A 13564-nucleotide genomic window follows, 5' to 3' on the forward strand; every position below is an offset into this window, starting at 1 on the left:
AAAATGCCAATAAAGTAGTGCAAATAGTTTAAATAAAATTTGCTAAAAAAAATTTATGAGAATGCACTCACAAAATATTAATACAAAACAAAAACCTAAATCTATCTGTTAAAAAGCCTAGTTTAATCCTTCAGTCTCTCCTGCCCACTCCCCAAATTAATTTACCCCTTTGAAATGGGAATGGTATCCCGCTGTGGTGATGGATAAGTGCTCAAGGTGACATATTATGATCACCATTTGTCTGGCACGAGGTCTGCTGCACCAACTTCTGCTGTAAGCATTCTATAGGCTGTTGGTTTTCAGCCTATCTTGATCAAACATAGAATGTTTATGTAGACAATATCTAACCCAAGTTTCAATGCGGATCACATGCTTCCAGCTCAAATCTTTAAAAAAACGAGCTGCCTTTGTGAAAAACAATGCACCCAACTGCGCTTTGAAGTGATATATGTGACCTTGAAGGATGACCTTGACCTTTCACCACTAAAAATGTGCAGCTCCTTGAGACACACATGCATGTCAAATATCAAGTTGCTATCTTCAATATTGCAAAAGTTATGAAAAAAGTAAAAAAATTAAGACAGAATGACAGATAAACAGGCCAAAAACAATTTGCCCGCGATCATTCGATCTGGGGGCATAAAAAGCCTGCTTACAAAGAGGACCGTTATGACTATCTTGATGAAACTTGATCAGAATCTTTATCTTAACAATACCTAAGACAAGTTCTAATCCAGCTCATGTTTGTCTAAAAACTAGGTCACCAGGTAAAATCTTAGAAAAACCTTGTAACCATTCAAGAGGCCAGATTTATGGCTCTATCTTGTTAATCCTTAGAATGTTCATCTGCACAACATCAAGCCTGATTTTGAATCTGGATAACAGGCATTAACAAAACTACCGGTAGGTCACCAAAAAATTATGTCATTACTCCAGGGGCTACAATTATTGTTATTCAATTTTGATCAGAATGTTTATTTTGACAATGTGTTAGCCCTGTTCCGATGTGGGTCATGTTTTTCCAAATCAAGCTCACTAGAATGAAAAACTTTGTTACCACTCCATAGGCAACAATTTGTATGAAAATTGGTTGAAATGCTTACCTTGAAAATATCTATGACGAGTTTAAGGCTGATGCATGTGCATCTAAAGCCAGGTCACCTGGTCAAATTTTTGAAAAACCGAATCCTCATTTATGACTCATTCTTGATGAACTTTGGTCAGAATGTTTATCTTGACAATATGAAGGCCATGTTTTGAACTGGGTCAAGTGGGGTCAAAAACTAATAACTGGTCAAGTCTTCAGTAATTGCTGTTTGTGAACTCAGGTGAACATTTAAGGGCCATGGCCCTCTTGTTGAATAAACCAAGTGCTATAAGTCATAAGTGCCTAGTGCAAAATTGAAGTAGGCCTACATTTTACTTCCAAACAATTTGGTGAAGAATTGATTACCGGTAAGTGCATCAGTAGGAGAACGAAAACAGAGATTTGAATATATTTGTGTCAACAAAGGGCATTAAAACTTAAAATGTCTGGTCCAATATGCTGGATTACAAAAATTGCTTACATTTGATGCTTACAAATACTTTCAAGGATAACTGTGTAAGGTAGAAATCTTAAACTTTTTGTATAAATGCAATAACTCAGAAATGCCCAAGGAGGCAAATTGGCTGATTATCTCACTTGAGCTCCAATATATGTCAACAAACAATTGCAAAATTAGGTGAAGATTCATAGAAAACTATGAGTCTGATAGAAGAGTTCCGCCCACATCAAGCGTGGAAATAATACTTGCAGTCAAGAGACAGGCGTATAGAATAATCAAGCTAAGACATCTTACACTGAATGGAAGACTCCTTCAAAGGGCCAGTCATGCCTTTAAACAAGACCTATATGGAGTGTTGTACACTGAACATCTATCTACCGGTAAATCCTATCATTGTCTTTAATGCAGATATTTAGATGTTTAACTGCAAGTTCTTTGGAAGAGATTTAATTTCAAGGTTTATTCATATAAAACTATTCTCTATAAACTTTATTATATAAATTATAATTTCCTAAGCTGAAATTGAATTGACTTAACAATATGTCTATATTTCAAACTGGAACAAAATCGCACAAAAGCTGATTCTATTTTGTTTTATTTTGTGATGGTAATTGTAACTGATGTGTTGCTTTGTTTACAGCCTGATTTTTCCCTTAATATTTTGCATTTCAGTCTTACAAATACTTTTTCATAAAACCAGAATGTTTATATTTATTGTTAAATGTTAACAATTGTATTGCAGGTCGCCTAGATATGTTATTAATGTTTTAATGTTATGGAGCTGCACATATTTAATACCTATAGGAGGGGTATTTTTTCAAACTGTGTATTTGTGTCAATATTCTAAGTTGAAAAGTCAAACCAGACACAATACTGGAGGGGGGGGGGGCTAATTCATGATACTGCTGCCTGTGGATATATACTGGCAATTTAATCAATAAACTTTGCTTTATTTGCCTTGTGCCATAAAATTTGCAGATCTATGGCCCATTGGTTAAACATTTATAATAAATGCCGTACAATATTTACTAATTTTATTCTGTAATATATATTGCTGTATTTAAGCATACACTTCCATTTGCAATTTTCATATATTTCACAAATTTAAAACTTGCAATTCAAAACGGCATTTGATATGATTGCAAAAACATGTACAATCAAAACAAGTCCATGTTCATTAACTGGTCATTTTATAGCTATTTATCATATATATGCATGCTATGTTCAAAATTGTTAAAATAGTCTATCTGAAAGAAAAACAAATCAAACCTGATGCAATACTCCAAAATAATATACATGTATGCACTAATTTATAGATAATAAACAAATTTATAGATAATAAACAGTTTAAAACCTAATTTATAGATAATAAACAAATTTATAGATAATAAACAGTTTAAAACCCAGATGTTCTCTTTTTTTAAAAGAAATTATGAAAACATTTCACACAAATACCATTTAGACATTTCCAATAGTATTGTACACATGAATACTAACCTGATGCTGTAACACTATACACAATATTTAAAATATAAACATGTCAAGTAATCCTTGATAAGTACAGCTAAATGCTGCATCATTTATTTCTTGAAAATGAAGACAAACTAGCAAAATGTCAGACAACCACATTGTTAGTTGACAAGCAAAGTTTGATGTCAGTTGTAAATTGTTCAAGGCATTGCAAATATTTAACATACCGGTAGGATTTAATATTTATTTAGCTTCTGTGTGAAACCAGTGTTAGTTTTCAACTGCTGCTCTCACATTGTCTTCTTTCTGTTGAGTTGGCTCTTTACTGGGGCTTATGAAATAGTCAGGCAGTAAGTAGTCCATCTGCAACAACAACAAATAAATTAACAGACAATAGTGCCCATGTTTAAATGAGTGGCTTGTTCCAAAAGGCATTCACTGACATTAAAACATACTGTGACAACTTTAATTTAATTTGCTATTTTAGTTTTCAAATTTTCTTGGGCTAATTAGGTTTATTATTTGCAAGTGAGCCAAAAAGAAAATATCTTGTGTCAGTAAGACTATAAATTTGATAAACTTGTAACCTAGCTAGCTTCAGTAATAAACTTCTGTAAACTGTTGATTTCTGACATGGCTGATAAGACATCTATGAATAGTAGTCATGTCTTTGATGGATGGTTTTTCACTTTCTCATACACTAAAACTTTGCATGGTTGTGCAAAATTTGTGATAAATTTGTTGAGATGCATCAAATGTGTTAAGTTATACAAGAATTTATTGCAATATATGTATAACTTGATGTAAAGAATATGTGCAATTTTGCAAAGTCAAACACTTCCTAAATTGATATGTGGATATACTTTGTTATGTACAAAATGAAATAATGGTATGAAATAATCCAAAATATAATATACATATAAGATAAAGAAATAACAAAAGTTTGGTTGTGTTCATAACTTCATGGTGAATCCAATATGCTTCCTTCTACTTTGTTTCAAGGTTAAGTGAGGGGAAAAGATCATAAAAAGGAGGAAATTATGATACATGTATTACCAGAAGGTTTATTCAATGCACATGAAAATGGCCTATGAATTCTGTAATCTGAATAACTTACAGGTTTTGAGGCTCGTTTACATAGCAAGTCCCAGCTCCACCAGTGCATCTGAAAGATTGAAAAGCTGTTAGTTCAACAGTTACCGGTAATAGATTTTATCCTATCACTAACTGATTGTACACAAGGGAAACTCTGGGTGTCATGCAAACTTGTACTTAACATAACAGTTAAGTTTGTATGACCCTATTATGTACTTTCTTTTGATTGACAACTTTTCCCAGCTGAGTCAATCTTTGATTGAAGAAAGACAATAATAATGTTACTGACTGCAAAATAAATTGCCAAACTGCACGGCTGATTATGTTCTTACTACCTGCAAAGGTAATTGCATCATTCAGTTCAAGATGCCAGTATTTTGAAAAGCAATCAAATTAAAATATGAAGTATTTGTGTTTGAGGAAAACTGCTTGGAAAATCTGACAAACGAATCCAGTGATATAGCATTTCAATTTTCTAAAATACATGTCCTCCAATAACAGGAAGAGGTTAGTTGATGGTTGTAGAGGACACACAAGTTTCAGGCCACTAAATGTTTTAAGTAAAAAAACACCCAAAAGGCCATAATTAAACCTTAAAAAATTGCAGCCCAAAGTGTATTCTTGTCTTGTGAAAATGTATCTATAAATTACAGCTGAAGTTTTTTCAGAGGAGTTTTTCTCCGAAAGAATGACACTGCAAGCCACCCCATTTAAAAAAAATTCTTCAACTCAGCAGATAAATTCAAGGACACAACGAAACTAATCTAATATTCTTTATATGATCGCACCAAAATAAACCTTCCAATTTCAAAATTTTGGAATAGTTAAAAACAAGAGGTCCTAAAGAAGCTAGGTCGCTCAGAGACTACTGTGGATATTAATCTGCTATGTGTTGAGTTTTGGACGTTTGTGAAATAACTGTGGTTTTTATATAGGTTTTTTACCCTGTATGGAACAGATATAATCTGGTCTGCAACAGTATCAGAACAATATAAGCTTTTCTATAAACATACAAATAGTGTAGCAAAATTCGAACCCAGGAGCACGATTTGAATAAATTAAGTAGAGGACCACTATATGATATAATATATTTACTGACTTTCTGTCCAATTTTTTTTTTGCCCCTAGTCACTTACATGAAGGGCTGATTGCCCCTAGTCACTTACATGAAGGGCTGAGGGCATTGCAATCCCCTGAACACGCTGCAAGGGGCCAAACCTTCGACTTTTTATGTGGTGAATCTGAAAGCAGATGAGGAACACTAAATATCACCTATTTTACTATCATTAAGTGTATAAATGTTCATATATTTGTATTGTTCTTGTTTTCGTTTGACTGTATGCATTTTGTGTTTGCAAGAAAATAAATAAAGTATACAGTAATTGTGCAGCTCAAACTAACAGATATATTCAAATGAGATAAACTATGTTTCTAAGTACAAAGAGGCAATACAAACTGGTGAACGTATTTAATACATGTAAATAAGACCAGTGATTTTTTTGCTTTTTTTTTTTTACAGCCTGTGTCATTTGGATTGGGAAAATTAGCGCGATAAACCATGAAAATGGGAAAAATAGCGCGATAAACCATGAAATTGGGAAACATTATAAATATGATTATAAGAACAGAATTAAAGTTGCAAAGTTCATGTTTGACAGCATTATTATATTATAAAAAGTTGCTTTAATGTTTTCTTACAATGAATACAAGTTAGTTAATATGCTTCCACATGCATATTAAACTTGCAATAATCTATAAATTCTTAAATATACCATTTAATCATAACCTCTTTAAGAGTATGAATTTAATTCAGCATTTAAAAAAAAAAATATTGACGTTCCCATTCTGATTCTCTAACTTTGGAGAGGCTATTCGTCGCCCAAGCAAAGGTCGACTTTGTTGATATATCATATAATGGTGAAAACATTTGCAAATATTAACAAACACGCTTTAGTGTTCTTGCTGTGAAAATGATGTATTAAATAGAGTTAAATAATATATTTCATTTGTTTACCTTTCGATATCTTGCACTTGATATCCTCAGTTCCATGCTATTTTAGCAAATTGTACAGCTTGACAAACATAATATGCAGAGTATGCATATGAATCTGATTATACACAGATCCAATAACATATCAATCAAATCATGTTTGTCTCTTTTCCTTTTCAAACGCTACTAATCTTAAATGCTTTAACTTTGTGAGTAGACTAACTCCGATTTCCCAACACTGATTTCCGCACATTCACTGTGAAGATTTCTTAAATTCTAATAAATATTTGTTGTGTTTTGTCTCAAACGTCGTATGTTGCGTTAAATGACACACGCATGAAATTATTCCCCAATAACCATATGATATCCGTAGTTAATTTGAATGTTATTTATCATTTTCGCTTCTCATTGCAAATTTCTCGTCTGCTTGCCGCCATCTTAAACGTGTGCAGAAACAGGCGTTAACAATCGGAGAAATCGACTATCATCGGTTTCCTTCGCAATATAGAGAGAGATGTGTGGATAGCAACGTAAAATCGTATTCGGCTACATTCGCGAACAATACGTAAGTAAGTTGTCGTTCAGCGACGACTAGTCAAGCTCGATCGGCACTCGTGGTACGAAATTAACGCAAAATGACATTGTTATCTTATTGGCTTTATTGGGCAAATTTTGTCATTTTTGGGGAAATTTTAATCAGATTTTTGGGAAAAAACATCATTTTTTGCAATTGGGAAGCAGCAAGATATCGGCGGTAATTTTGGGTAAAAAAAAATCACTGAAGACATACACATTTCGAGGGTCTTTTGATTTCTGGTATGCAAAAACAAGTAATTTCTCACTGTTCTCAATACAAGTACCTGTATTTTATTTAAAAACAACAGCAACAACATGCCAACCATTTAGTTACACAGTTAAAGCCCACTTCCATGACAATAATCATCCATTTAATCAATACAAATAGAACATCGACAAATTTAGGTGTCATCGAATTTGGGTTGCGGTAGGATAAATACAATTAAATTGTAAACATATATATCAACAAGGGACAAAATTGTCACAAAACCAGGTTTTCATTGTGAAAAAAAAATCTGATAAAGGGAGAAAACTCAAACTGAACTTTTGAAATGAACAAACAAAATTAACCCCCTTTGTAATTTTTTTTTTTTTTAAATCTATTTTTAGTCGTGGCGACCTTGACATTGGAGATATTGACGTGATTCTTTCGTGTGACACACCGTCCCATGATGGTGAACAAATGGGTCAAATGATTTTAAAATCTCACAATGAATGACATAGTTATGGCCAGGACAAGCTAATTTATGGCCATTTTTGACCTTTGAACTCAAAGTGTGACATTGAACTTGGAGATATCGACGTAATTATTTCGCGCGACACACCGTCCAATGATGGTGAACAAATGTGCGAAATGATTTTAAAATCTGACAATGAACGACATAGTTATGGCCCGGACAAGCTTGTTCCGCCAGCCCGCCAGCAAGCCCGCCATCCAGCCCGCCCGCATTCGCCAATCTAATAACCAGTTTTTTCCTTCGGAAAACCTGGTTAATAAAATCCACTTAATCTGTCAATGACGTGTCAATGACATAATACATAATATTATTGTGTAGACTTTTTGTGTGCATACTTCACATGAAGTTCTACGTGCATTACTATGTGCGTACCTGGGCAACTTGAAACCTGTATAACTGGGAGGTGTTTGCTATCAGGGGCCCAGACGTGATGTCAATGTGCTCCCCCATTCTGTACAGTACTACTCGCTTCTGCTTGTGCTTCTGGGCTATATCAGGTATCTGCTCTCGCTTAAACCTATAGAAACATGATAATATTTAATAAATGCACTGTCTAATTGGAGCGGTTACTGCAACAGCAAACAAGTTTATACAATGAAAATCAATATCAGTATTATTTGTGGGACAAGTCACATTTATTTTTGTTGTGTATACATATCCACAAAATTAAGAAAACTTACAAATAATTATGATCAATGTTCAAATTCTTTAAGACCGAATTACAGTTGGCATGAACAACATTGATATCGGATGTAATACACTCACAATCCTGATAATTCACAAAGCGGAGTACATAAATGGTGTACTTGGCTGGCACTAAACATTGTGTAAACTTGGGTTAGATGAAATACTAAGTATTAACCATAGATGTTAAACACCAAGATGCCAAGGATATTTTTCAGAGATGTATTTTATGCAGCCAACGAATGGCTGATACATGCAATATATTTAAAATATGAGGTTGTGTGATCAACACCTTATAGATGTAGTTTCTGATCTTTCATTACAGGAGAAAAACACCTATTCATTTGCATTAGTTTGTTTGTGTTTAATTAGATAAACTATTAATTAAAATGTGTTATTTGTTGACACGTTTGTATCTGATACATTTTAAAATTGCTGCAGAGCTGTTAATGCAAACATCAACCAAACAAACCTAATTCTTGCGTATAAATAATAAACATAAACTAGAGTCAGATACGGGCAATAATGGTCAATGAATAAGACTTCTTGAAAATAGGCTTCATCACTTCAAACACTCGATAACATTCATTTAGACCAACTTATCTGCTTACTATTGCTTCATAAAAATGGAAAAGTTCATTTGCATGAAATAAAAAGGATCTGTTACTAAAACGTCATAACGATGAATGGTTAATTGCCATGTGACTAATAACATCATAATGATGGACTAGTTAATTGCCATGTGACTAATAACGTCATAACGATGGACTAGTTATTGCCATGTGACTAATAACATCATAACGATGGACTAGTTAATTGCCATGAGACTAATAACGTCATAACTATGGGCTAGTTAATTGCCATGTGACTAATAACGTCATAACAATGGACTAGTTAATTGCCATGAGACTAATGATGTCATAACGATGGATGGTTAATTGCCATGAGACTAATGATGTCATAACGATGGACTAGTTAATTGCCATGAGACTAATGATGTCATAACGATGAAATAGTTAATTGCCATGAGACTAATGATGTCATAACAATGGACAACTTAATTGCCATAAGACTAATAACGCCATAACCATGGGCTTGTTAATTGCCATAAGACTAATAACGTCATAATGATGGACTTGTTTATTGCCATAAGACTAATAACGCCATAACCATGGGCTTGTTTATTGCCATAAGACTAATAACATCATAACGATGGACTTGTTTATTGCCATACGACTAATAACGCCATAACCATGGGCTTGTTTATTGCCATAAGACTAATAACGTCATAACGATGGATTTGTTTATTGCCATAAGACTAATAACGCCATAACCATGGACTTGTTTATTGCCATAAGACTAATAACGCCATAACCATGGGCTTGTTTATTGCCATAAGACTAATGACGTCATAACGATGGACTTGTTTATTGCCATAAGACTAATAACGTCATAACGATGGACTTGTTTATTGCCATAAGACTAATAACGCCATAACCATGGGCTTGTTTATTGCCATGTGACTAATAACATCATAATGATGGACTAGTTAATTGCCATATGACTAAGTTTGGTGTGTGGCAAGTTGTTAACCCTCATCATCACTTCTTTTAAGAGACCAAGGCTAACATCAGATCTTCCATTCAGACTCTTCAATGCTGTATTTGAATTATATCATCTAAGTGGTATCTAACAGGTGATTTAATCATTAAAATGATGCCATGTGTCAATTTAAATTTTAATAAAGCAGCACATTCCAAAGATTAATATTTTTCATAAAATGAAAATAAATGTACGACTAGATTTTATAACACATAACAGTTCTCTGGTAAGACTGTCAAGTCACAGATCGCCCTGCAACTGTTAACATGTATTGAATCAAAGTATAGTAACATCATACACTTTCATTAAACTTTGAAAATATTGCTCTTGAAAAAAATATATATGTATCAAACTTTTTCCAGTTTTCACATTACAGCCTTTTAAAATAAAAATTTAACTAAATTTAATGAATTGGTCAAGAAAGTCATGGGAGCATATGGAACGAACTACATATACCAAGCCAAGTACCTGTTATCTTCAAACATCTTCAGTGCCAAGCTGGCATCCACCTCCAGCCTCTCAAAGTCCCAGTTTTTATCCCACAGTTCCCCACCCACCATGCTTAAACTGGTAAGCTCTCTCTGCAAAGTAACCATAGTTACGTCATAAAATCCCACAATCTCATGCACACTGGTACCATCCCAGTATCTCTGTATTTGGCTTGAACAAATTTCCTACTTGTATTTTTATGTCACATCATCAGAAAATTTAAAACTAACTAAACCGCCGTCCATACAGTCCATGTGGCATAATGGTGTCAAGCATATTAAACAATTAGACAAAATTTTGTATTACATTTTTTTAACATAAATGTCAGAGGCTCAAAAGGTAAATTAAAATGTCAGACAAAAGCGTCCTCACTCCTGTATTTATTAAGCATTACCACAATATATCTCTATACATGATGTACATAATGGCAGGTAAAGGCTAGAGGATACTACCTGTGAAGGTTTCCAGTCTGGAAGCTTCAGGTCAACATCATACACAAAGCAGCCCTTCTCCACTGCAAAAAATTCACAATTAAAATGTTTTCAGATGAATTATGAATATTTAAAGTATCATTTGATTCTGTTTTGTTTCAATTTAACTACTTTAAAAAGCAATCATGGAAGTCAGTTAACAAGTTCACACTTTTACTGGATTATGTGATTTAAAAATGTACAAAAACAATGTGTACATGCTCATACATGTAACTGACAACTGGGCTACTTTATATTCAGAGGTATTAAGAAAATGGCAGAAGAAAGGATTCATACCCATTTTAAGGCCATGTTTTTCAACCAACTGGCATCATTTTCGAAATCGTCCAAGATATTATTGAGATGAATCTTCTGACCAAGTTTCATGAAGATTGGACAATAAATGTGGCCTCTAGAGTGTTAACAAGATTTTACTAAAGCCATATAAGGAAAAATGCCCCGCCCCATGGCAGCCATGTTGTTCAAGCAAAGGTTACCATTTTTTAAATCATCAAGATATCATTGAGACAAATCTTCTGAGCAAATTTCATGAATATCGGAAAATAAATGTGGCCTCTAGTGTTAACAAGGTTTTACTATAGCCATATAAGGAAAAATGCCTCGCCCCCTGGCGGTCATGTTTTTCAACCAACCAGCATCATTTTGGAAGTTGTCCAAGATATTATTGGGATGAATCTTCTGACCAAGTTTCATGAAGATCGGACAATAAATGTGGCTTCTAGAGAGTTAACAAGATTTTACTATAGCCATATACCGGTACAATGTATAGCCATATAAGGAAAAATGCCCCGTCCCTTGGTAGCCATGTTTTTCAAGCAAATGTTACCATTTTCGAACTCATCCAAGATATCATTGAAACCAATCTTCTGACCAAATTTCATGAAGATTGGACAATAATTGTTTCCTCTAGAGTGTTAACAAGGTTTTACTATAGCCATATAAGGAAAAATGCCCCGCCTCCTGGCGGCCATGTTTTTCATCCAACCGGCATTATTTTCGAACTCGTCTGAGATATTATTGGTATGAATCTTCTGACCAAGTTTAATGAAGATTGGACAATAAATGTGGCCTCTAGAGAGTTTACAATATTGTACTATAGCCATTTAAGGAAAAATGCCCCGCCCCTTGGCAGCCATGTAATTCAAGCAAACGCTACCATTTTCGAACTCATCCAAAGATATCATTGAGACCAATCTTCTGACCAAATTTCATGAAGATTGGGCTATAAATGTGGCCTCTAGAGAATTCACAAGGCAAATGTTGATGCGGCACAACCGACAACGGACGACAGACAAAAGGCAATCACAAAAGCTTACCATGAGAACGTTGTGCTCAGGACCTGAAACCGTGAAAAACACACGCGGTTTAATTGCAATTAAAGTTTAATTAAAGGTTGTTAGTATCCCCAGTGTCTACAGTTGATTGTGAACGAGGGTTCAGTAGGCAGAATGTAATCAAAACTGATCTAAGAAATTGTTTGACTGTAAAAAATTTGGAACATCTCATGAAAATCTCAATTGAAGGAAAAGACTGCAAAGATGTTGACTTTAAAGTGATCTACAAACTGTGGGCTGGTAAAAAACAGCGCAGAATAATAATGAAATAATAATGAGACATGTCATGACTTTGTTCTCTGTATATAGCAGGATTTGTTTGCAATGCATTTTGTGAATGAAATGTATGCTTATATTTTACATGCCATTCATCATGTTGTTAAAAAATGTGTTGTATGAAAATATCTCTATTACTATGAATATTGTGATGTGATGTATATTATGATATGTGACATGTGCTTGTTGCCATGAAAAGAAGAAATATGAACAATCTATAGTATACTGTATATATTGTTATTTGAAACAAACGAAAACTGGTTGGCAATAGGCCCAAAACGCACCACAGACAATCTAGGATCCAAATTTTTTATTTTTTTCGGGGGGGGGGGGGGGGGGGGGGGGGGGGTAGTCTAGGGCTTCAATGAAGTGAATATATCAACACATAAAAAACACATCACACTTGTAAAACATTTACAAGACCCTAACATAATACATTTCAGAACAAGAGTGCCAAACTGTCACAAGATACGCCCGTTCGAAGGTTTTGGACACCATGCTCAATGCTTGAAAGTGTCCTCAAGACCTAGTTATTGACCCGGCATGACCCATATTTGAACTTGACCTAGATATCACTTAGATGTAACATCTGACTAAATTTGGTGAAGATCAGATGAAAACTACTTCAATTAAAGAGCGGACAACATGCTTAATGCTTGAAATGCACTATGTGACCTCGTTTTTGACCCGGCATGACCCATGTTCGAACTTGACCTACATATCATCTAGACACAACTTCTGACCAAATTAGGTGAAGATCAGATGAAAACTACTTCAATTAGAGAGCGGACACCATGCTAAATGCTTGAAATGCACTAAGTAACCTCGTGACCTAGTTTTTGACCCGGCATGACCCATATTTGAACTTGACCTACATATCATCTAGACACAACTTCTGACCAAATTTGGTGAAGATCGGATGAATACAATTTGAATTAGAGTCCGGACAAAGTGGCGCCGTTGAAAATGCACTAATTGACCCTATGACCTAGTTTTTGACCCGGCATGACCCATATTCGAACTTGGCCTATATATCAACTAGATGCAACTGCTGACCAAGTTTGGTGAAGATCGGATGAATACAATTTGAAATAGAGTCCGGACAAAGTGGCCCCTTTGAAAATGCACTTATTGACCCTATGACCTAGTTTTTGACCCGGCATGACCCATATTCGAACTTGGCCTAGATATCAACTAGATACAACTGCTGACCAAGTTTGGTGAAGATCGGATGAATACAATTTGAAATAGAGTCCGGACAAAGTGGCCCCTT

The 13564-nt window shown here is 34.5% G+C and overlaps 1 protein-coding gene across 1 annotated transcript in view; it reads right to left on the reverse strand.

The window, feature by feature from the left end:
* Positions 1–2567: 2567 nt before the first annotated feature.
* The window catches only part of LOC127863305 (39S ribosomal protein L39, mitochondrial-like), a 44757-nt gene continuing 33760 nt past the window's right edge, over positions 2568–13564 (reverse strand). Inside the window, exons 6-12 of the mRNA XM_052402726.1 lie at positions 10643–10704; positions 10170–10282; positions 7788–7932; positions 5279–5353; positions 4135–4182; positions 2902–3380; positions 2568–2852 (exon numbers count right to left, since the gene is read on the reverse strand). Coding sequence (XP_052258686.1) covers positions 3288–3380; positions 4135–4182; positions 5279–5353; positions 7788–7932; positions 10170–10282; positions 10643–10704 — 536 coding nt within the window. The 3' untranslated portion in view covers positions 2568–2852; positions 2902–3287. The remainder of the gene's footprint in view (positions 2853–2901; positions 3381–4134; positions 4183–5278; positions 5354–7787; positions 7933–10169; positions 10283–10642; positions 10705–13564) is intronic.

Source organism: Dreissena polymorpha, unplaced genomic scaffold (assembly GCF_020536995.1).
Source record: "Dreissena polymorpha isolate Duluth1 unplaced genomic scaffold, UMN_Dpol_1.0 chrUn004, whole genome shotgun sequence".
NCBI classification, from domain to species: Eukaryota; Metazoa; Mollusca; class Bivalvia; order Myida; family Dreissenidae; genus Dreissena; species Dreissena polymorpha.